This window comes from Amblyomma mixtum, chromosome 3 (genome assembly GCF_055824585.1).
Source record: "Amblyomma mixtum isolate Tamu chromosome 3, ASM5582458v1, whole genome shotgun sequence".
Classification (NCBI taxonomy): domain Eukaryota; kingdom Metazoa; phylum Arthropoda; class Arachnida; order Ixodida; family Ixodidae; genus Amblyomma; species Amblyomma mixtum.
Genome location: NC_143014.1, coordinates 66,810,896 through 66,834,936, shown reverse-complemented (window position 1 = coordinate 66,834,936; position 24,041 = coordinate 66,810,896). Strand labels below are relative to the sequence as shown.

General features: G+C 46.7%; 1 protein-coding gene across 4 annotated transcripts in view; it reads left to right on the top strand.

Annotated features, from left to right (window-relative positions):
- LOC149350491 (uncharacterized) overlaps window positions 1–24,041 on the top strand; it is a 133,068-nt gene that overhangs the window by 37,633 nt on the left and 71,394 nt on the right. For all 4 annotated transcript variants that reach the window (XM_089579519.1, XM_089579517.1, XM_089579518.1 and 1 more), the window contains exons 3-4: window positions 17,429–17,769; window positions 21,819–21,981. In XM_089579519.1, the coding sequence (XP_089435645.1) occupies window positions 17,429–17,769; window positions 21,819–21,981 (504 nt within the window). The remainder of the gene's footprint in view (window positions 1–17,428; window positions 17,770–21,818; window positions 21,982–24,041) is intronic.

The following is a 24,041-nucleotide window of genomic DNA, read 5'->3' as shown; positions in this document are numbered from 1 at the left end:
AAACCTTATGATTCATATCATACGTTTTTTGGGGGCATTTAATAGCTTTGTGGGAAGTGAGGATATATTTTTTTTTTATGTAGGTATTTAAACAGCGGTGAATCAAGAATGCGAGCGAAGTAATTAAATCCGCATCGAATGAAGACACGTATTTCTAACGTGCGATGGCAAATGATGTCGCAGCTTGTAGAAGACTAAATGTGACATGATTAGCCGGGCTTCTATTAGGCCTTTAACACCGCGTGATAAAGAGACTAGCGTGTAATATTAATGAATACTTACTAAAGATCAGTCGCACTGCAGGCATTGACGATTTCTTCTCACAGTACGCTCCTTTTTAAATAACCTAAACATGGATTTAAAAGTAGAGTAACTGTCATTTACCGAGGCTCGCTTGTTGCCTGAGGCCTGAGAATCGATTTAACCTGGCCCACTTTGCCTGAGCAGATGGTTCGCATTAAACCGCCTCGCAGCTCAATTTTCATCGCCGTTGAGCTTAATGAGAGCGTTCGCTGCATCGGCGACGTGTAATGAGCTGGGTGATTCTAATTGTGATTCTGTGCTAACGACTGCTTCGGCAACCGCCCTGGACTTGGCTGCTGCGAATTAATGCCGCGCCAGTTTTGCTGGAGGGCCAAGGTCATGCGAGCAGTCACCTTTGTTGTATTTTTCTCTCTGGGTTCCCATGGCAACACGTGTCCGCGAGATGGCTGGGTCAACGCTGTCTGTAAGCACGAAAGCAACGTAAAATGGATACCTGCACGCTTTTTAATCACTCCATAGCGTGCAGCCTGCAGACCATGCGTATTGCGCAAGGCCGATATTCATTTTCGCGCTCGCAACCGAAGCCGTCCTGCCTCAAAGTGATCGTTCTAATCTGAGCTGCACACTGCCTTCGGCATCTACCGCTTACGCGCCCTTTATAGAGAACTCAATGACGCCGGTCATATTAGGCAATGACTGCCGCAGGAAGGCGCTCTAAGAACTGCAGTGGCCTGAGGCACGAGGTGTCTGCGTGCGGTTGCATTCCGAGACACAGGCTACCGTAGCTTCGCGTGCGCGCTGTGAGCAGGTCTGTAGCACGAACCGTGGCCCCTTGCTCCGCGCAGTGACTCTGCACGGAACATCTGCGTATGCGCGATGCCCCGCAAGCTTCACTCGCCAAGTCTTCTCCATAGTGACGCCCTGCATCCAATGACACGTTGTCACAGAGATTGCATTTGTGTGCTGAGCTTGTAGTGCGTTTATTAAACTTTGTTTTTTCCTTCGTGTCGCAACTCAGTATCTTATGCGGTTGACCTGGACCTGCAGCATCCGTTGCTAAATCACTACAGCACCTCAATGCAGATTTGTTACGGCGGCGTGAGCTACTGATGTTGCGTTTCGTGTATCGTGCAAATAATCCGCGTGTTCGTTTGGCACGCAGCTGCTGCTTCCTCAGTCAACAAATAAGATTTCAAGCGCAGGTCTTCTTTGAACTCTTGTTGTTGGCACAGCAGAGGTCGAGCAGCAGTGGTTGATTAGGGTCGTCCCCTCTGTCCTCCGCCGGAGAGCTCGCACTTTCGCTGGCGAGGCGAGCGAACTCGTCCGCGGAGGCAGCTCTGTGTTGCTGCGAGCCGGCAGTCCTTATTCCAGTGGAGGCGCGATAGCGTAGCCACCGCTCTGAATGATAATTGCACCTGCATGCGTAGCAGGAAGCTCCGGTTTCCACGGCGGTGCCCCCTGAGTCCTTCCGCGGGCCGAGCGCATGCGTGCGCCTTGTCCGCGCGCTCCCCGTAGGCCCCCGGTCGGGACTTGTCGGTTCCTGATTGAAATGAATGTTGGGACGAGCGGGGTCAGGATGAATCGATTTTTCCTGTCAGACTGGAGCATGCACCCTGTACGCAAGCCAGCAATCCGACCGGCAGCGTGGTAATAGGCGACTGGGGCGTAATTGTCTCGGCCAGAACTCCGTGGCAGGGCTTTCCCTTCGACGCGGCCGCTTTGCTCGCGAGGTGGTCGCGTGGCCCAACCCCTGTTGCGCGCGCCGCCGCCCACCAAACGCGCGACTCGCCGATGCAACGCAATTCCACTGCAGTTTGGCTCACGCGCCAGCACCAGCGTACGTTGCGAACTATTTGATGGAATCTCATTAGGCGGTGACGATAGTGGCTTTTTGTTACGGCTTAGCTGAAGGCAGCGCGGCACTTAGGCTGGGAAATTTGTATTTGTCGCCTGCTCGAACGTCGTGTTCCGCGGTATTGTTACACTAAAGTGAACCGCCGGCAAAAATGGGAAACGCTATTCGTTTCAGATGGCTGCGAAGGTTTGTTCGCTTTTCTGCTATTACATGACACGGTTCGTACACAACGGCCACTTCGTGCTGTGCTCAGCTTTATACACAAGGGGCTACTATTGTCCGCTAAGGGCATGCAGCTACGCCATGACATATTTTTTTTCCGCCGAGAAAAGAATAATTGGGCAAGCTTTAGCGACGGCAACAGTAAATGTGACAGGCTACGTTTCTGCATGTAATCGCGGGCATTTTTTCAACCACGGTCTAACAACGTTAAGTCTAGATGCCTGTTGTGTAAAATTTTGTGAGTGCTCTAGTGCCTTGCCGCATTTCGCCTGCTTTATTAAGTCGGCAGGAAAAAAGGCGGAGGGCAGGTAGCAGCACGTATTTGAACAAGGAAAGGCAGGTAAAATCTCAGTCCGTCGACCAGCGTTTCGACCAAGCGCCTTTTTTCCGTGTCGAAGCAATTCCCTGAGGCGAAATGTCAGTCAGCCGACTGAACTCCCCTGCATACCCATGCTCAAGTTCGCGCTTATGCTTACTGCTTATAGTAATGCAGCACGTCCTACCAAAATTATCCTACATGTCTGCGAACCGAAAACATTTGGCAGGAATGCACGTAGCTTTGCCGACTTAGATTCTTGCACATGCTTTTGTGCGAAGAGAGTGAGTGAACGACGGCAAATAAGAACCACGGCGAATGACGACGGCAAATAAAACAGGAAACGGAGCTGCTCATGTTGATTTTCGGGGAAACCAGGGCTAAAAAAACAAAAGAAACAAGGAGGATGAAAACAAGACCAGTCTAGACAGCAGGTTGGTTAAGGGAAGAAAAACAAGACGCGTTTAGCTTGGTGTCGCTGGAAGCGCCTCCAGACATATCGCCGAGGCAGTTTATGAAACTGTTCATGGTGGGAGCAAGGTAATCGGATACGCTTCGGTAATGGAAGAAATATCGAAGCGCTGGTGCTCTAGTGCTACTGCAGAAGAGATAAATTCCATTGAGCCATTAAATTGGATTGACGGTGGTCATTGCACGGCGTCTCGTTCCGCTGACCGGAAATAATGCGATTAGCGCTGAAGACCATGCCGCGAGCTTCGCTAATAAATTATTGCCTCCAATCACCTTCTCCTAAACGTCCGTATGCCCGGTGCTTCGGCGAAGCGTTTGCTACCCGTCGAACGATAGACCTCACCGACATGCAGTGTACTGAAAACTCGCGCACCGAGAAGGCCAGTACCGAAGCACGGCTTTTGTTTAGACCCTAGGAGTTGAGCTTTTTGATTCTTGAATAGATTGAACACACTCGTGGCGCCCTGTGGGTAATCCTCATTGCATACGCTAGAACGCAAGAAACGGTGGTAAGATTTTAGTTGTGACACTTTGCTGCTGGCATCATAAAAGAAGGATTAATTTCGACTCGATATGCCTTTATTACCGCCAAGATTAACACATGAGACTCGGAACTTTTCACAAACCTTGCTTTCATGCACAGGCGATCAAGTGACATGTATAAAGGGCTGTAAATTTGCTCAAGAATATGCACGAAGCAGTGCACTTTACATGCAAATTTTTCACACCACCCGCATCAGAAGGAAAGCGTACGAAGGAATGCAGCGAGAAAAAAAAAAGGTTAGAAAAACAAATTTAATCCTGGCGAATAGAGCGAATATGCGTGCCCTCACCCAGCGAAGTGTCCTGCGATGGCGCTTTCTGGTATTCCTTCAGGTCGGTTAGTAACACGAGCCGTTAACTTGGATGTTTGCTTAGATACCAAATGAGGTTGCCCCGTTCAATGTAGTAGGGAAAAGTCAACCGTGTGGTATTGGAATGAGAATTCTTCCGATACGACGATGTACTACTGTACGAGACTGCACGAAAAGGCGCACACTAATACGGAAGCAGCAGAGACGTCTTGTTGGCGCAGAGAATGCTAGCAAACTGAAGCAATGTGACACCTGCGATAGCAACGCTCGCAGTCTGTAAATAGGCATTGAAGTTAGCGAAGTGTTTCTATTCGCACTCTCCGGCATTCGTTGTGGGCTCTGCCATCTGCAAGGCGCACCTCCAAGCTTTCGTCAAACACTCGCCTTTCTTTGGCGTCATTGCAGCTGCCTCGCTTTTTCATTGCTTCGACAAAGAGGCGATTTTTCTCGCCAGTATTTGAAAGACCTACGCTGCTCCCGATGTAATGCTCTCTACTCGGAAATCTAATTCACTATTCCCTCTCTGTGAGCACGTAAAATACTTGCGGCGCAGTTTCCTGCTTGCGTACCGTGCAGTGAGAGAAATAAAGCCACCAATTTTGTTGCGAAAGCAACTCTACGCGAGTCGCCGAGCCATTTCCCGGAGCCGAGGAAAGGCCATACTGCGCATGCGCGAGGAGCAGTGACGTCACACTGCGCACAGATGGCGCGTGCCGCCGTCGCTGCGCGGGTGACTCAGAGGTGCCGCCACCGAGCTCGTCAGTTGCGCATGTGCAGTGGCGGCGCATAGCTAGCGTGCCGGGGCCACCGCCGCTGCCGCTTTCTCTCCATCGCCTCTCTCTCTCTCTCTCTCTCTCTCTCTCTCTCTCTCTCTCCTGGTTGCTTTCGCAATCCTCCAGGTTTAACAAGAGCTAAACCACTGCCAATTTTTTTTTGTAACATTCTGCATCATTCAGTGCAATGCGCTTGCTTTCGACAGACTGAGCGGACTAATTTTTAAGATCTACTGCCTAGATATGTTTTGGAATCACTGGCATGTCTTCAAGGTGGTGCTCATCTCTGCTTGGTCTTAGCTCATCTTAGCTCATCTTAGCTTGGTCAGCCCTGTCCAGGTGTGCACTTAATACGCAACATTTGCACATAAAATCCGTTACTGCCCGCTACTACGTCACCATGCAGTTTCAGCGCCATCTTTCCCGTGCACTTGGACGATCTTCCCAAAACTGTACAAGTGAAAACTTTTCATATCAGAGGAGTCTTGATGGGACCGCACTTATTCGTCCCAACCTGCTTTTCGTGCCGGCCTCACAGCTTGATTGAGCGTTGGCTCGTAGTTGCAAAAGAGTGGTTTATGGCGAACTTGCTGACTTGAGTGGGAAGATTGGCAGCTTGCCAAGAAGCGTCGTCTTTCTGGCCTAGTACGCAGAAAAAGTTCAGGAAATATAGGAGCCGCAAAAAGCAAAATTTTTCTAGAGAACGGAGGCGGGGGGGGGGGGGGGGGGGGGGGGGAATTCGCCATGAAGTTCCAAGAGAGGACTGTATTTCTCAGTTCTGCGCTACATGTCTTCACTTCAGAGTGTATTTACTTTTTCCGAGCCTTACTAGCGCTGTAAGCTTTTGCAGCCGACTGCGCAGTGACAAGCGCTCTGAAACGCCTTTTCCTGCCTAGTATATACATAATCATGCAACGTTATCTGCATCGTCAGAGTTTACATAATGCCTCAAATATTAGACACATTTACGCTGGAAAAACAAAATCACACATGATGGGTAGTTCGACATGCGGAGGCAGATACTTAATGGATGTTCCGGTTGCCACATTTCTCAAGAAGAACGGGACGCTTCCTGCCAGTGCGCACAGGCGGCATGTGATTAGGGCGCTGATTTGGTTGCACAGCCTGTCGCATTTGCTATTATTTTTGCTTCTGCACACCTCGAGATTCGAAGCGCACCTCTAATGCGTCGCTTGTTCTCTAGCCTCTGCCTCCTCAGCCGAATGGCGCGCCAGCTGCAGGTTGAATGGTGGCTGCAGTCTCGGCGACAAGCTGATTAAATCATCCGACTTTCTCGCAGCTCGGCAGGTCATTTTTCTTTCGACAAATTTCTCCTTTTATTTTTTTCTCTTCCTGCAGCTGCATTTACAGTGTGTCATTAATTCGCCCTCTGCCATGGTTTGGAGCCGTCAGCGGAGCAGGCACTAACACCTCCAGCCCTCTTGTTTACAAGAAAAACAAACTAAGTACCTGGCGTTACGTCTTTGCTTCGAAGAAACTCTAGGCAATCCGCAACTTCCACGCTGCTGTTGAGCGTGTTCTGTACAAGGCAACCACACGGATGTAAAACAGTAGCTCTTGGGTAACTCGCGACCGCAAGGCATAGTTACGCGTGCGAGAAGCAATCTCCTTTCCGCTTCCTTTTTTTTCTTTCTTTTTTTCTTTGGTGAGGTTCTGCCATTACCTTCGCGCCCGTTGAGGTTGGTGAAGAAAGTCAGCCTCGCAGTTTAGGCGACCTTAATGATGCGGTGGCGGAGCGTACTGCGAGATTTGTTACCCCAGCATATAAGACAGAGGGCCGTCGAAAAGCCGTCGATACGCGCCTCTGGGGTGCGAAGCTGGCGCTGATTGGCAGACACCGTCGTCGACAGCCGCCAGGCCGAGCTGAAGCGACGTATTTATAGCAGCCGCCGGCGTGATGGCCAATGTCAAGGAACTCGGCTGCTGCTCGCGGTGACAGCCGCTGCTGCTCCGTAGCGACCAGACAAGGTTCTGTCCGTATACCGTCTTGTCGAGACTCGGCAGCGGAGAAAAAGGCTCAAACAGTTAATGCGTCGGTGGGCTGTATAGCGGCCGAAAGGAGGAATGAAGAAGGCGCTTATACGCTGCTCAGGGGAAGGTCGTCTAATACGCTGCTCTGGGAAAGGTCGTCCACCCGACGGCGAATAGTTGGCACGTCTGGCCCCGGAAGGTGGCGGTTGACGACTCTGCGACGCGTGTTAAGGATGATGCCTGGCAACGCATACGGGGCCCGCTACGAAGAAGCGGAAGCCCGCGATAGCCGCCAGGGTACCGCAGTGACGGCAACAAAGATGCGGAGCAAAAGGAAAAGAGGTCGAAGACTTCTTAATGAGCAGCAAAAGAAAGAAGACTCAAGGGACTGAGAAAGAATGCCTGGCGGCACTTATATGTGATGTCAAAGCAGCCGTGCAAATTGAGAGACCTTGAGCACCAGAAAAGGAAGGAAAGAGGAAAAGAAAGGAAGAAAGGGAGGAAGAAAAGAAAAAAAAAAGTAAAGGAAGGAAGATGAAGAGCGCCACGGGGGGCACCAAGAGCACAAGGACGTTGACTGGGCAGACAGTAATTTGATCCGTACGCGCTTTCTTGGCGAATGTTTGTTTCGTTCGTTCATGAGTGCCGAACTGTTTTCTCTTTTATGTGTGCCAAACCTGTCAGCCTCCTAACCTTTCTGAAAACTTGTATTACAGCGCGGTGAAAATACTTGCAACCTTCTCCTTCTGCGAGCTCTGTAATAAACGTCATGTATTGTTTTTTTTTTATTTCTTTTATGGTTGAAGGCCTTGCTAACCCAATGCTCCGAACTTTGTACTCCTAGTCAGGGCCATTCTTATGAAGATGGAGGAGCGGATGTATGAAGGAATGTGATTACAAGAAAAAACACTCTACCAGAAGAAAAGACTGAACGGTTGGGCTGCTTTATTGGGCTACCTTTTTATTTAAGTGCACGAAGTATCAGCGATGGCAAACGAGGAGAGAACGACAGGAACCCTTAATTTTTTGGGAGTGTTGAACCAAAGAAATGGAAGCACCTTTTTTGTGTAAAGCACAAAAGGTTCGAGGTCTGACTGAAGCCTTGTAGAAAAAAGTCACTTCTCAGAGAAAGGATATTTTGCGGGAACGAAACTAGCTGAAAAAGCCCTCTCCCTCAAGCTAAGTTTGGAAAGTGTCATTAATTTGCGAGGATTATTGACAGAGAAAGCTAGTTTGCATCGTGACTTGTGCAGCTTGCATACTTTTTTACCTACATTTGCGGCAGGTTATAATGTGCATCTCGCGCCGACTTTGCAGCGTCTGCCCCCTGGAGCATCCAGTAGAGGAATAAAAGCTTTACTTAATGACCAGGCGACAAAGGCTGTGTCGGTGGTCGTGTCTGCCTAGCCTTTAAAATGTTTGCGAATCAAGGCAAAACTTTTCCTTCGAGGTCATAAATGCCAATGATTTATTTTATTACAAAAATAAAACTCGTTCTGTGATCATTATGATAGATGTGATTGTGACTGACACACGGGTGCCGCGCTTCCCAGACGTTTATCAATTGTGGTTATCGTCAGGCGTTTATGAAGCCAGCAGGCAGCTTGTGATCCAACATAAAAGATTAGCGCTACGACGACAAGGCTGTGCAATAGCGATAATGTGTCTAATAAACGGTTCAGCTATTAGCCATCGTCGCTACATGGTGGCATCAATTTAGCTGCTTCACTCCTAAGAGATCATTCGGGCATTTCTATAATAACGGCGACACTCTGGCCAGTATAAGTGTCGGGGATCTATATTTGTCGTAGTTCTTGCCGCACTTGCAGACTGTGAACGCATGTTATAGGTTGAAAAGCTTTCGCGTCTGAAGGCCTCATAAGAGCATGCAGGTAGCACCAAAAGAAACTCCCGGGTGTTATGTCAAAGTACCCAGAAAATACGATGTAAAGAAGCAGATCAGATTTCAGCCCTTTAGCGTACAGGAGCTACTTGCGGGCAAACATTTTCTGCCTTCCTTGCTCTTACCGCGTTGAAACATTTGCCGCCAAAAAATTTGCGGCTGGCTTTTCTTGCTTAAAAAAAAAGAGACATTCAAGCGAAAGGGGGAAGAGAACAAGCAAAACAAACATCAATTCGATTCGGAAGGAAGCGGAGTAAATGGAGGAGAAACAAAATGAATCCCCAGGTGCAAAGCTGAACTCATGCATGCGTCTTGCGGAAGGGCCAACCCATTCCCGGCAGCACTCAAATAGCTCGGGCAACCGAAAGACCTGCACACCTAAAAAAAAAAAAAAAAAGAAAAGCCAACTCGCACATACGGACGTACGGCACTCCTGTCACACGGAGAGCGCCAAACGTTGTTTGCCGTCCCGATCGATTAGGTGGACAGGCAAAAAAAAAAATGCATTCAAAAGACCCAGAAAATCCCAACGCTGCCTTGAGGGGTCGGCCTTACTCACCGGAGGGTCCCTTCCACCCGTAGCCTCATTCACTCTAATCGCCACCCTCCTACCCTGCCCTTTTCTTGCGGTGAAGATGAAGGGTGGGGAACACACGTTCAGCGCTACTGTCTCCGCGACATCGCCGCTATATAGGCTTGAGGGTGGATGGCTGGGCTGGGGTTTGCATCATAACAGTGTGCCGAGGCTCGCAGCAGAAGTTCATTTTGGATGATTGTATTACAGCTCTGTGCTGAAAAAAATATGAATCGGTAATACACTGCTCAGAACTAATCGAATTGTGCAGGAAAAATAAGCGGACAATACTGGCAGCCATGCGAAGTAAGCGCGTGGACTCTCCGGGAACAGGATTATTGAAAGCAACATCGCAATCTCTGTTCTGACATTTAGGTATACATTGCCTTTTTTTGTTTTTTTTTCCAGGTGCTGTTTTTGCCCCGCTTCATGCATTCATATAGTTCTTGTTGCATCCCACTTGCCTGATGTCACTTTTACTCGTATTTTCAGTCAACGTTTCCAGTGCTGCGGAAACCACGATCGCTCGCAAAGTTATGATTAACCTCTACTTATCCTTAACCCTGTGCACTATGTTTCTCTTCTTACACTTTATCGCATCTTCAGTTAAGTACGCTGAAATCGGCGTTTTTGTGTTGCTTAACAGTGCTATCCATTGTGGATCACATTTTGTTAGAGAGTTATTCGACGACAATAAGCTTGCCCTCATAATCGCACACACTGACTGGTGTGACATTCTGAATGACCAGTGTGCTGAGAGAGCTTATGATAACTTCTACGAACTAATAACTAACTCTCTTAATGAATGCGCCATACTTTTGTCCACTCAGAAAAGGTATGCTGTCCCTAGAAATCCCTTGAATACAAACGGACGGGTTTTTGCGCTTCATCCGTAAGAAAACTAACTTAAGAAAAAAAGTTAAAGAACAATCCTTCCACATAGATCCTATTAAGTGCTTGAAAGCTTACTCTGAAAACAATGTCTGCTATACTCAAGTATGCCAAACGACCGCAGCGGTGGCCCAGTCGTTTGAGCATCCGCCCCGTATGCCGGAGGTGCGGGGTTCGATTCCCTGGGTACCCACCGATTATACAGTGGGTACAAGCTTTCCCCTGCCTGGTACTCGGCTTCTTTAGGGTGATTTGCTTGGGAAATGGGTCTTCGACCCCACCTTGAGTAGATGAAAACACGTTGTTCCATGGCGCTCTTTGGCCATAGATGCCCTTATGCCATAAAAATTCATCATCATCAAGTATGCAAAACGAAAATACTAGCGAACACAAATACTTAGTAATGAGAATAATGCATCTAAAAACTAGCAATTAGTCAAAAATTTCCTCAATCAAGCTAACCCTGATCCCGTTCCGGCCACTCTTAATGACAGCACTTCTAATCATTCATGCCCTTTCAAAATAGCAAACGCTTTTAATAGCAGTTTTTCTTAGCACACGTCAGCCAGCACTTAGCGTTCATCTACACCTTATTGTTATCCTTATTCGTTATTTCTTCATCCGACATCACAGGCAGAAGTTCCTCAGGTACTAAAGGAATAAGAACAAAAACGCTGGAGCTGGATTAGTTAACATGCCTCCTGCTAAAATGAAACTAATTTTTCGCGATATCTCTCATGTTCTAGTACATATTCTAAACATTATGTTGAAGACCGGTTATTTTCCTTATCAACTTCAGCAGGGAAGAGTTGTTTCTGTCTTCAAAAAAGGTGACAGAGGAATGATTGGTAACTGTCGTCCAATAACTATATTGTCCATTTTTAGCAAGCCAATAGAAAAACTAATTGTCACTCGTTCAATCCCCTACCTGCTAAAATTGAGATTACTAACATCTCGTCACTTTGGCTTTTGACCTAACTATTCAACTAACTAGCATTAATAGGATTCACTGACTTTATCAAGTTTGTGCTTGACGAATGACTTTTTGTGGACGATGCTTTTGCTGATTTAACGAAGGCTTTCGTCACGATTAATCATAGTATCTTTTTCTCGAAACTTAATGCACTAGACGTGTGCGACCCAGCCCTTACTATACTGCGCAATTGCTTCTTTCAACTAGTTCAATTCACTAACACACTTTCAACCGAATAATAAATCAGGGCCTTCCGCAGTGCTAAATTTCGGACCCTCTACCTTTTCTAATATAATGATGATTTGCCTCAATACCTTACGAATTCAAACTCACCCCTAAGCCGACGACACTACAACATCTTCACTGAAAACAACATTTGTAATCTGATGAATCAGTTGAATACCCATTTAAAAAATGTTGTCATCTTGTGCCGTGATAACCTGTTAGAAATCAATCCTAGCAAAACAACTTTCATGATATTTCACTCTCCGAATGGAGAACTTGCGCCTATGCCTCATCTTTGCTTAGGTACTTGTATCATTTACCCATCAAATTCCGTTATCTTTCTTGGTGTTGTCCTTGACAAGTATTCGAAGTTTTATCTGCTTGCTAAGTCTCTTGCGACTAAAATATCTTTTGGAATACGCGTACTAATTAAAACTCACCATTATCTCGGCCAGAAATTATCCGCTCATAGCACTATTATTTTATGCAGTCTCCTTACATATTGTTTATCATCTTGGGGTAACACATAATTCACACATCTATACTGTCTCCATCATCTTCAGAATTAAGCCGTGCGTCTTATTGCATTCAGTCACCCTAGAGTTTCCGTTCCGCATTTGTATTGTAATCTTTGCATTCTGCCATTGTCACCACAACTTAACCGCAAGTTAGCTATGCTTATTTTTCACGGTCGTAGCAATGGCATTAATCTGAATGGTCTGATTCAGTGCGATGAAATAGCTCAAGTTTTTTGAACATAACAACTTGCTCCTACCGAAAATCAACACTAATTACGGAAAACAGACAGTTTATTTCTGCGCCATCTAATCATGGAGTTCACTGCCTACTATCATCAGATTACATCACACCCAACCCTCTTTTCAGCACTGTTCGAAAAATTATTTGCTGTTCACTCATTACAGTTAATAGTAGTTAGTTTTCTGTATTTTTCCTTTCTTTAATTGCTACTACTGTTTGCTGTAGTGTTTATTCATTTTTGGCATGGACATAATTACTACGCATTGTGACTAATGTACTTCGTTGAGGTTTTGCCTTTTCTATTATTTAATTTTCTCATTACTTTCTTGATGAAGTTGTTTGCTTTGTAACTGTAACGCGCCGATGTGCTTTTACACGTGAATTTATATAATTACTGGCTTGGTTTGGTTTGGTTTATTGGGGTTTAACGTCCCGAAGCAACTTAGGCTATGAGGGACGCCGTAGTGAAGGGCTCCGGGAATTTCGACCACCTGGGGTCTTTAACGTGCACTGACATCGCACAGCACACGGGCCTCTAGAATTTCGCCTTCATCGAAATTCAGCCGCCGCGGCCGGGATCGAACCCGCGTCTTTCGGGTCAGCAGCCGAGCACCATAGCCACTGAGCCACCGCGGCGGGGTGGGTAATTATAATTACTCTTCGCTTTGTATGTAAACCTGTGCTATTTTTCGCTCTTTATCTATAATTTTTACAATACTGCCTAACATATGAATTTAATTTGCCTGCTTTGTAACAGGAGATCCCCCTGACAGTCTGACTTCAGGACCTTCTTCTGTGCTGTTTATGAAGGAAGCAAACAGCCACCGAAGCCAAGGTGCATAGGGGAATGTTCCTATTTTTTTTAATTTGTGGTGTCGATCAATGGGAAAATAATACTGTGATTAGTCTGTCGCTTAAAGACAATCAATTATAAAGCACATAAAAAAACAACCATGCCGCCGATGGGATCTGCACCCATGACCTCCGAATTCTTGACAGTGTTTACCAGCGCCGCCCTCATCTATAGCGGCGGGCGTAGTGCGTCCTGTATTACCGCGAGTGTGACGTGGAACGTCATCGAACGGTGAGGGCGGAAGCTGTGCGAAAACCCACTTATGGTACCTATGGCATCAAGACTGCCAGAACCATGGCCCGGACCCGAGAACCGGAGGCCGTGGGCTCGGATCTCACCGGCGGTATGGTTGCTTTTTCTTCTGCTTTAATAATTAATTGCCTTTAAGCGACAGATTAATCCAAGTATTATTTTTCCACTGATAAGCACCACAAATTGAAAAAAAAAGGAATATTTTCCTATGCTTCTTATTTTCGGCGGCGTTTGGCCACTTTCATATGTATGTCAAACAAGCCCCTGATTTTCCCTTCTGTACTGTTTATTACCCATGTAACATGTATCTAATTGCAAATGAATCTCAAACTTTAATACAGTCGAAATTACCAAGTCCGCGAAAAGTGGCGTTCATTTCTTAAAAACTGCTTCATGCGCGTCTACTTCTTGAAAGCAGAATAACACATCACGAGTTAGTTGTTGGATTTGGTAGCATATACACCATTAAATGTGCTCTTGCACCACTTTTTAACACCATGGGTTGCAATGAAATATTGTCAGAGGACAGGAAAAAGGAATGGTTAACTTTCACCGAGACGCCACAAAAATTGTTTTTAAAGCTTTGACTTCGTGAACTCACGAAAAACCTGTGCGCTTGTATTTTTTTGTGTGATCTGTACTTGTTCACAACTTTTCTCATACGGTGTTTTTTTTACGTAAACTGCTGACGTTTGTTTTGAACTCGTCACAAGCTTCAGGTTAAGTTTGGTTTATGGTTTATTGGGGTTTAACGTCCCAAAGCGACTCAGGCTATGAGGGACGCCGTATTGAAGGGCTGCGGATATTTCGACCACACGGGGTTCTTCAACGTGCACTGACATCGCACAGTACACGGGCCTCTGGAATTTCACCTCCATCGAAATTCGACCGCCGCGGCCGGGATCGAACCCACCTCTTTCGGGTCAGCAGCCGAGCGCCATAACCACTGAGCACTGCAGCATCCATGTTTGAGGTTAAGTGACACCACGTTATGCGAGAATTTATTTGTTGACTTGGTTTTCAACTGCATGGTTTGAAAGGCAGGTATTACTAATGCTTTCTCTGATATTATCACCCCCCCCCCCCCCCCCCCCCTCTTATTTTTTCGTAGCTCACTGCGCTGCCCTTATTAAGTTACAAACTGTGGTATTATAGGTCGTATTCCATGCTTAAACACCATTTTCCAGCGAACGAAACATCTGGCGTTTACTTTCCAGGAGCATTGATTTTTAAAGTACAAAGTGATTTTCAGAAGAAAAATCAAAAGAGTACGTATAGCTCGGTTGTATCGGCCAGCGCTTGTTCCAAAGGGCCAAAGTGCTTCGAGAGATCGTGCACGTGCCGCAAAGCTGGAAACGTTTATTTTCATGCAGAACATATTTCTCGCCGAAACCATCTGCAGCAACCCTTCGTAACCCGTTGCCGTATTCGTTTTCAGTCCAGCGCGCAAGACAGCCCCGTCGGTCAGTAAAGAAGGCAGAGGCACTCGCAATATTGGCGGTAACCAGAGCTCGCCTCCTCTAACGCGCACTGGTGTTGCAATCCCGCATCCGACCACGCACCAGCCTCTGTGCGCTCCGGTGTCCAAGCTTGCTGCCTCCATGTTCTGTGAAGCACGAAGGAAAAATAAGTCGCCTGTAAAAGGTGCAGTGACATTGATAGTAGTTGGGAAACGCAGACACAGGTAACAAGCCGTCGCTAGTCTGCGGCGTCATCCATCACGAGCGCGGACAAGAGCATTCTGATAGAAAAGACCTCAGAATCAGAAAGAAGCCGACTGAGGATTCTTTTTTTTTTTTGTCTTAGTACTGTGCAGGGATATTCATGTTTGAGTGTCTGAAAGGAGACGGCAGCTCTTTCGCTTTTAGCGCGTTTCATACTGCTCTCAGCGCTGAATTCTGCCAATAAGTATACTGTCGGTAAGGGAGCGTCTGCTGTACTGTTTAAGAATATTATTCACGATGACAGTCAGCTGTTTATTGAAAATCACTATTATTCTTAAACAATTTTCTTCGGGCACAATACACGCACATGAAAGGAAATCTGAATAGCGATGCGAGCGCTTTGTCCAGGGTGTACCAGGAAAACGACAAGCTTCACGCTCCCAATATTGGTTCAGTGCATCTTGCTCATAAACACTTTTCTTGTGGCGTAACATACTTGGGTGCAAAAATTCCTCTACTAAGCTGATTGGAATGCTTCGTTCAGGTCTGTCTTTTTGCAGAGAGATGCACCTATTGTTTGGATTCCTAAGGACGCGTGAAGAGACCAGAAATCCGGTGTACTTTAAGCTGACAGTACTGGTTCCTTGCATCGTGCTGATTGTGCTTGCTGTTCTTGCTCACGGCGTTCCATTGAAGCCACAAGGCGGAAGACTATGCAAATGAATTCAGCGGTTGCTTTTGCGCACGGGATAAAAAAAAAAAGACGCATGTCTTGAATCAGCTGATATCTGGAAGAAGTAACGTGGGTAGGAAAATTGGAAAGCCAAACAGCCACTTTGCGCTTTGTTGATTTTGGGGTGCCGTATATCTAGCTACTCGGAAGAGTGGGGATAAACTGTTTTTGTACCTTTTTTCTGGTCCTGGTTTTTTTCTTTCAGCTGTACGATAAGCAGGTTCGCATGCGAAAAAAGAAAATAGAAATAACTTCTGAAATAGCGTCTGTTCAAATCTTGCCTGCAATAGTTGCAGTTAGATACACCTGAAGAGGAGCAAACGGTGGACTTGCGTTTTGTTCTCAATGCGGGGCTTGAAAACAATGTTTGCGCAAGAAGGTTCTCAAGTGTGCCCCTGAGAGCAGTGCGTTTAAAACTAAGTTTGATAAAGGGCTACCATGCTGTCTGGTGCCGACAATGTAATGTGGTTTCAAAACCCTTTTACCTCGGGTGCATTCACGTTCCCTTTATGAGAAACGCAGGGTGAAATATATCGAAACCTGTTATAAGCCATCTTTGACATTGTGTTATACGCTTTATAAGTCTGTTGCAGTTGTGTTCAGCTGTCATTTGATGTCATGTTCGGTTACTGTTTATAGTCATATCTGTAGTGCGCTTTCGAGAATGGCTTTCGCTCTTCCTTTTGTCATTAACGATTGACGTCAAGTTTGCGAGGCGTCGTTCTCTCGTTGCAGTGATCCACAAACGATCACTCAGTGATCGCGCAATGAGCATTTTTTTCACACTTTTCAATACATAAACGCCACACGTTTCACACATACGTCTCATTTTAAAACTGGGAGTAATTACACCGGCTTTGCGCTTTTATTGCGCGTCGTACTACGTGGCGTGATGGCACAGCACATGCTCTGACAGATGAGACCTCTTATATTAAAACAATGTTGAGGCGACGAGTGCGGAATGCAACAAAAGGTGAGCTGTCGGCACTTCTTATGTTTTTGCTGACATGGTCAGGACGCCCCAAAATACGGGAAGAAGACATTCGGAATGCACTTCAACGGACTGTAAACACAGCACCAAAGCCTGCGTCGGCTGCAGCTATATAAGCTCGCTGAAAGGGCGAGACAAGGGGTCAGCCGCCGGGCTCCGTCGCCGGACAGGGAGTGTGGGCGGCCTTTCGAAATGACTCCCAAGGCTGCCTGACCTGGAGCACCGGCTGAAGTCGCGGCCTGACATCTGGGACCAATTACCTCGGTTTCTTTTTCTCCTTCCGCGATTTCTCCCGATTGCAGAGGGTAGGGTAATTAGGTTTCCGAGAAGCCGCCTGTCCGCAGCGGCGGACCCAATTAGCTACCCGTGATTGACGCATGGCAGGCGGGGCTCGCAGTGGGTAGCCTCTGTCTGGGTGAACCACTCGGGGTGCCTGCGTTGGGAGGCGCAGAAGGGATGATATGGCTGGTTGAATGTTATTGTGGCGCTACGCCACTCACTGCGACCAATTTTGCACAGCTCTTGTCTCGGGCGTTCCTGCGCACAAAAACACAAAATAATTTCCCATAGGCGCCTTCCTTCCCTACCCATGGCTTTTTTTATAGAAATTTTCATGATGCGCACTCGATCGAGAAAATGCGTGTTGCGTGTGTAGTATTAAGGATACATTTGAAAAATCTAGATGGTCCTCCAGCCCTCGGCTTCGAAAATTTTCAAAGCTTCGATGGAGCGCTGGAGCAATACTGTATCAGCCCCTCTAAATAAGTCTGTCTCTTGAAGTGGCCACATCTAAAATCGTAAGTCTGGCTCTGCGCGTCCTCATGTAATGGTGCCTGACCTTCTGCCTCGGTGTCGCGACGCAGCGCCCAATGGCGTCGGCGCGGCCGGCCCCAGTGCTCGGGATGGCTCGCACTGCGACCTGTGCGGGTGCACACGGCCCTCGGTGCGCTGCGACAAGTGCAACCGGCAGGTGTTCTGCCTGTCGTGCGACGACATGTACCACCGGCACCCGCGGCGCAAGAGCCACCTGCGGCGCGCCGTGGACAGCGTGGCCAGCGGACGGCCGGCCGCAGTCAAGCCGCCGCAGCAGCGCGTCGAGGGCGACCCTTCGCACATGCCGGTGCCGCCTCCCAGGAAGAAGAAGTCGCTCTTCAGCGCCTTCAGCCGTGGTCCCGCTGCCACTCATCCGACTGACGACCTCGAGGTGAGCCGCCTGTTAAGCCGTCAGCCCCAACTGCGCCTCCAGGTAGTCATTGGCCTACACCTGCCCATTCGCGGGCGATCAATCAAGTACTTCAACTCGCTAACTCACTCACTTACACACCTCACTGGCTCACTTGCACTCACTCACTCACTCACTCACTCACTCACTCACTCACTCACTCACTCACTCACTCACTCACTCACTCACTCACTCACTCACTCACTCACTCACTCACTCACTCACTCACTCACTCACTCACTCACTCACTCACTCACTCACTCACTCACTCACTCACTCACTCACTGGCTTACTTGCACTCACTCACTCACTCACTCACTCACTCACTCACTCACTCACTCACTCACTCACTCACTGGCTTACTTGCACTCACTCACTCACTGGCTCACTTGCACTCACTCACTCACTCACTCACTCACTCACTCACTCACTCACTCACTCACTCACTCACTCACTGGCTTACTTGCACTCACTCACTCACTGGCTCACTCACTCACTCACTCACTCACTCACTCACTCACTCACTCACTCACTCACTCACTCACTCACTCACTCACTCACTCACTCACTCACTCACTCACTCACTCACTCACTCACTCACTCACTCACTCACTCACTCACTCACTCACTGGCTTACTTGCACTCACTCACTCACTGGCTCGCTTGCACTCACTCACTCACTCACTGGCTTACTTGCACTCACTCACTCACTCACTCACTGGCTTACTTGCACTCACTCACTCACTCACTCACTCACTCACTCACTCACTCACTCACTCACTCACTCACTCACTCACTCACTCACTCACTCACTCACTCACTCACTCACTCACTCACTCACTCACTCACTCACTCACTCACTCACTCACTCACTCACTCACTCACTCACTCACTCACTCACTCACTCACTCACTCACTCACTCACTCACTCACTCACTCACTCACTCACCCATTTTTTTGACTGCGGTGCAAGCTTGTAAAAGACGAGTACAGTACATGGCACAGCCATCTGAAGAGCCTTGCGCCTTCCTGTTTCGCTCAAATCGTGGCACACGATTCCGCGTAGCTAGAACCACACCTCAATATGAGGCATGAATGTATGTTTCGTATGAATGTGTTGCCGCCTGCTGCTTGCGCCTTCGTAGTAAGCGAGCAGGGCTGGGGCGTACGCCCCAGGGACAGCCGGAAAGCAACCGCTCTTGTGTAAAGCTCGTTTCCGTTCAAGATTTATTAGTTATGGTTTGCCTATATAAGGGCGTAAGAACGCAGCATGAAATACGTATGCACGATTTGCAAGCCTCCTGGACGGCAGCACGCGTGTACTTAGAATCGCGTGGTCATCAGTAGGACACTTTTAGGTATTAAACGCTTAGAGGAAGGCGCTCTGCTATTGAAAACCAAATTTAAAAAACAAAGCAGAAGCGAAGTGAACTCAGCCGTAGGACTCGAATGTCTGTCTGTGGCTGCGCTGCGGTATGTATGTGTAATTAGAGGCTTCATGTATGTGGAATTAGAGGCGTTGCTTCAGACCTCATTAAAAGCTATTTATCATTAAGATACCAGTTCATAAACTTGAAAGGAGAGCGCTCTCAAAACCTAGAAATAAAACTAGGGGTACCCCAAGGTTCCATATTAGGTCCCACACTTTTCTTGTTATATATAAATGATATTACGGAAGTTAAGTATACGCCTGACATAACTCTCTTTGCTGACGACACTAGTTTATTTTTCACAGGTAAATGTACAAAGGATGTAGAAAAAGCGGCTAATCTTTATCTCTCTCAGCTGTCTACTTGGCTACAGGACAACTGCCTGCAACTGAATACGCATAAAACGAAGTTTATACTTTTCAAGCCCGTTAACAAACCTACTAAAGAAAGCATTACTCTTAATTTCAGACTAGAACGCATTGAACAGGTACCAACACAGAAATTTTTAGGTGTCTGGTTTAGTGAGGATTTATCTTGGACCCCACATATCAATCACCTATTAACAGATCTCTCTCGCGCTGTGGGCTGTATGAGTCGTATAGCTCCACTTATCCCTCTTTGGCTGAAAAAAACTCTATACTACACTTTATTTTACTCACGTCTACTCTATGCAATATTAGTGTGGGGCACTACGACGAAAGGAAATTATGATAGGTTGCTCGTGCTGCAAAAACGCGTTCTACGCCTCTTTGAAAATTATAAAGGCAGAATAAGTGACTTACCAACCCAACCACTATTCTTAAGACACGATATGTTACCGGCCAATAAAGTATATTACTCTAAACTGATGCAATTAATCCACAAAGCTTTACACTACACTTTCAGGTAGGTCGCCACACTACAGCTTCCGAACTCATACACATACAACTAAAAGAATTAGAACTAATTATGGTAAACAGGATATTGATTATCAAGTAATAAAGATACTTAACCGCCATGGACGCTACATTGATTTTACGCTAGCATTTAAGTCATTCAAATCAACATATAAAGAATTTTTACAGATCACTGAAGATAATTTTTACATATAGGTACCCGTAAGGCATATGCAAACCTTTGGTTTTTGTAAATTTTCCCCGGTTTTCTGTCAGTGTCATCCATCACGAATGCTAATTCATGTCTTCACTAAAATGTGTTGTCGCGAAACCTAAGTTTTTTGTGTTGCTTCACCGCGGAAGTTTGTTTATTCTATAGCCATCATTCTGTGTTTATATGTATTCTATTTTTCTTCTGTCATTATGTGTACCGTTTCAACAGGAGGAAAACCTGTATATTTATTGAAGCTGCCCACTGCTAATTTCAGACGGGAGACGAGGCCTTGTCAGGCTCCATGCCTTTTGCCTTGTCTTCGACTTTCAGTTGAAAGAAAATAAAATGTTTCTCTCTCTCTCTCTCTCTCTACTAAAGGTAAATCATGGGTATATGAAGGAACCAGTAGCTTAGAGAGTGGAATAGCTTTAAGTGTTAAATTCGGTTAAAGGCGTTCCGCAGCGAGCAGAATGTGATATAGTTGATGTGTCTAGTCTATTTCCGTCCCGGCAGTGCGAAAAGCGAATAACTGTAAGATTATTTCAAAATACCTAAGACATGAGACCGAACTGCATCAACGTGAGGTGAGGATCGAATTCAGTGACAGTCGTGTGGACTTCAAGTCTTCAAGTCAAGTGGAGACTTCAACCGTAATGTGTTTGAGTTTAGTTTTTTCGTTCTGTTTATTACGTTGTTTTTACCTTTATTTTTTTTTTCATTTTGTTCGTTTTGCGTTTTGTTGTTCCGCCACATTTTGATACTTGCTGACTACCAGTTATTGCTCTTTTCTTGTTTCTTTTTTTTGCTCTGTTACTCATGTTAGATGTTCCTTCTATATATTCATATTCTAATTTTTACCACCCCCTATGTAATACCCTCGTGAAGAGGGCCTTTAGGGGTATCTTGAAATAAATAAATAAATAAATAAATTCACCGCTGGCAGTGTCGTCGTTGGGCGATGCGCGTAGTGCTGAGCTGTAATCACTCAAACACGCGAAAGCATTTTGATCAGGATCCTATTCTCGGCTTCGACTTTGTCGTTGATTTTTCGCGACACAACTGAACCAGTACAAGGAATGAACAATTCACTTCTTCAGCGTCTAGCAGCTTCGTAACTCAACTACATGTCGCTCGAGCATGCATGGTTGTACCGCTAACTTTCACAGATAACTGCTTGATGTGCATCGGAATAAAACGATATCCTGGCTGAGGTTATGAGGAAGGAATGGAATTTGGCTGTACATGTAATGCACAGAGCAAGTAGAAGGTGATTAATTAGATTGTTACTGTGGGCACCAGTGGAAGGGAAGCGTAGCCTATATGGTAGCACTGGATCACTTGAAGGTATGGGGTTGGGAAATTTTCAGACATCAGTTGGGCGCGGCTGTTGGAGATCAGTTGGAGAGGTCTTCCCCTAGGACGCGGACTTATGTTGATGTCGACGACTATGATGATGATGATGATGATGAATAGACCTTGCTGCGTTATGGTGAGCTCTTTTGTTTCATGCAGAGGCATCCGGCGTTGCCAAAGAAGGAGTTCTCCTGGACTGACAAGTTTGGCAGCATCAAGCGCTTCATGGCGAGCCGGCCTTTGCCCCCAGTACCGCCCGAGGACGAAGGGCTGCCGCCACCGTCGCCGCGATACCACCGCGACCACGTTCCGCTCAATTACGGTGAGTGAGGCGCTCATCCGGTGGAGCGGAACTAAAGACCGCGCCGAGAGGGCGGCGCGAAACACTTGCTGCGTTACTGTTGCTTCTCGGCCTGTGGGTTAGGAAAGCTTTCGGTCTGTTGCGTCGGCGATTCATTGCAGGTTAGAAGAAGCTTCTCTAATGTGACTCGGGCCAGCAAACGGGAAGGGACAGTGGGATGGGCTGTCTGCCGCGAGCATTCCACCGCTTGCAGCGGCATGAAGGCGTACTCACGGCAGACTGTATTCTTTCGCAATATTGACATAGTTTGACATAGTTTACCGTCACATTTACAAGACATGCAGCGAGAATTCGTGCGTTAAACGTGACTAAACGGTGTTTTCTATTTTAGAAGCAAGCTAGCCATTTCTGGCCACCTTTTGTTATACGACATTTGGCTGGCTGCCATGAATATCTTTTTTGTTGTATCATATTGCAGCCAGTCGAAATGAGTGCCAGCCGCTCATTTCTATGCAGTCAGCCCGCACTCTTCGTTTGTTCGAAACACAATAGAGAGCGCTGCACTACGGTATAGCGCATGAGCGCAGTGACGTGTTTTTTTTTCTCCTCTTATTTCGCGGCCTTTCATGAACTGTTGGTAAAAAGGACCACGCAAGACGTACTTTGAAACCAAAAAAAAAAAAATGCGGATAAGTTGTTTCTTAACCTCCTCTAGAACTTAACAAATGTGCTTAGGTCTAAAATAAATATTACGGAATTAGCATAATTAACCTTCGCTAATCAACTAATTAGGCGGAATATAAAAATACTGTCACTTGGGCCATGCGGCAGCAAGCGATATGTCGGAGTTTTCACCCATCTGCGGTGTTCCAATTTTTTTAAAAGCCTTCGCTTAAGTTAAGTGAAGCACCCTCTAGTTAATTCCAGGTCATTGTTCCGACACCCCTCGTTTGCTAATGCTCTTCTATTCGCAGAAATGCGGTGAATGCCAGGCCCTTCTACGTCAAGAAGCAAAATGGTGAATATTGTCGCGTGGGGGCGACGACAGTCTGGCCGGCAAGCAGACAGCTGAGGGCTTTCGAACAAAATTATTTATTGGGCTAACCTGTGCCCCCAAACAGACACAGCTCGGCAGGGGTGGTAGCAGCAGGTGTGTTCAGCATTAGTCGAAGGACAGAATCGCTACCGCTCTTAGCCGCACTCGATTGAAAGGTGAAGAAATTTCGAATACGGCGCGTAAAGCACCTACGACAGTGAAAAGCATAGAAGCAGCTGCGAGCGGCTATAATCCTTCCAGATATATCTGGTCGCCCCTCGCGTCACGAAGAGATAAATCTACATGACTATGGCTTCTAGCATGAACAAACAATTATTGTAGTACACCTTCGCGGTAGTATGAAAGCACACAATCTTTGCTGCAGAGACGGCCGTTATGCACTTGCTCAGGTGTACAAATGGAAAAAGGGTAATAAACATGATGTCTCTGGTGCAACGGGGCTGGAGGACGAAAAAAGCGTCAGGAAAGAATTCAGGCGACGCTTTTGCGAAATAACGCGCGGGTCACGCGGTGAAAGTCACTGCGCCAGAGAGCGGAATCTCCACCAATGATCTCTGAATGTGGCAGTGTGGAAGTAAGCTGGTTTGTATGATGCAAAATAACTGCAAAAGGGAAGAATCGTTCCGACGAACGATGCTCGACGTGGGAGCTCCATTTCGGCGCTTAAGGCTCCCTGGGATCACAAGAAACCCATTCGCGTTTTGTGTCGCTGCTAAGCATTTCGCTCGTTTCTCGAGTACGCCGAGCTCTTGCGCGTAAGGATAGCCGCAAAGGCATTACTTTTTTTTTTTTTCTGAAGAGCAGTTGAGAGGAGTTCATTCTGAGCCGCAAATATTTGTAGAGGTGTTGACCCACCTGCCCTCCAGCAAGGCAAACAAATAGATTTTAAAAAAAAGCAAACAGCAGCAAAAAGAGAAACTAACATTAGAAACATGATTGGAAGGTCCAGAAAGAAAGGCGAAAAAAAAAAGTGACGTAAGGCTGTCAGGCTCCCTGGACAACAGCGCTTAAGTTGCCTTGCTAC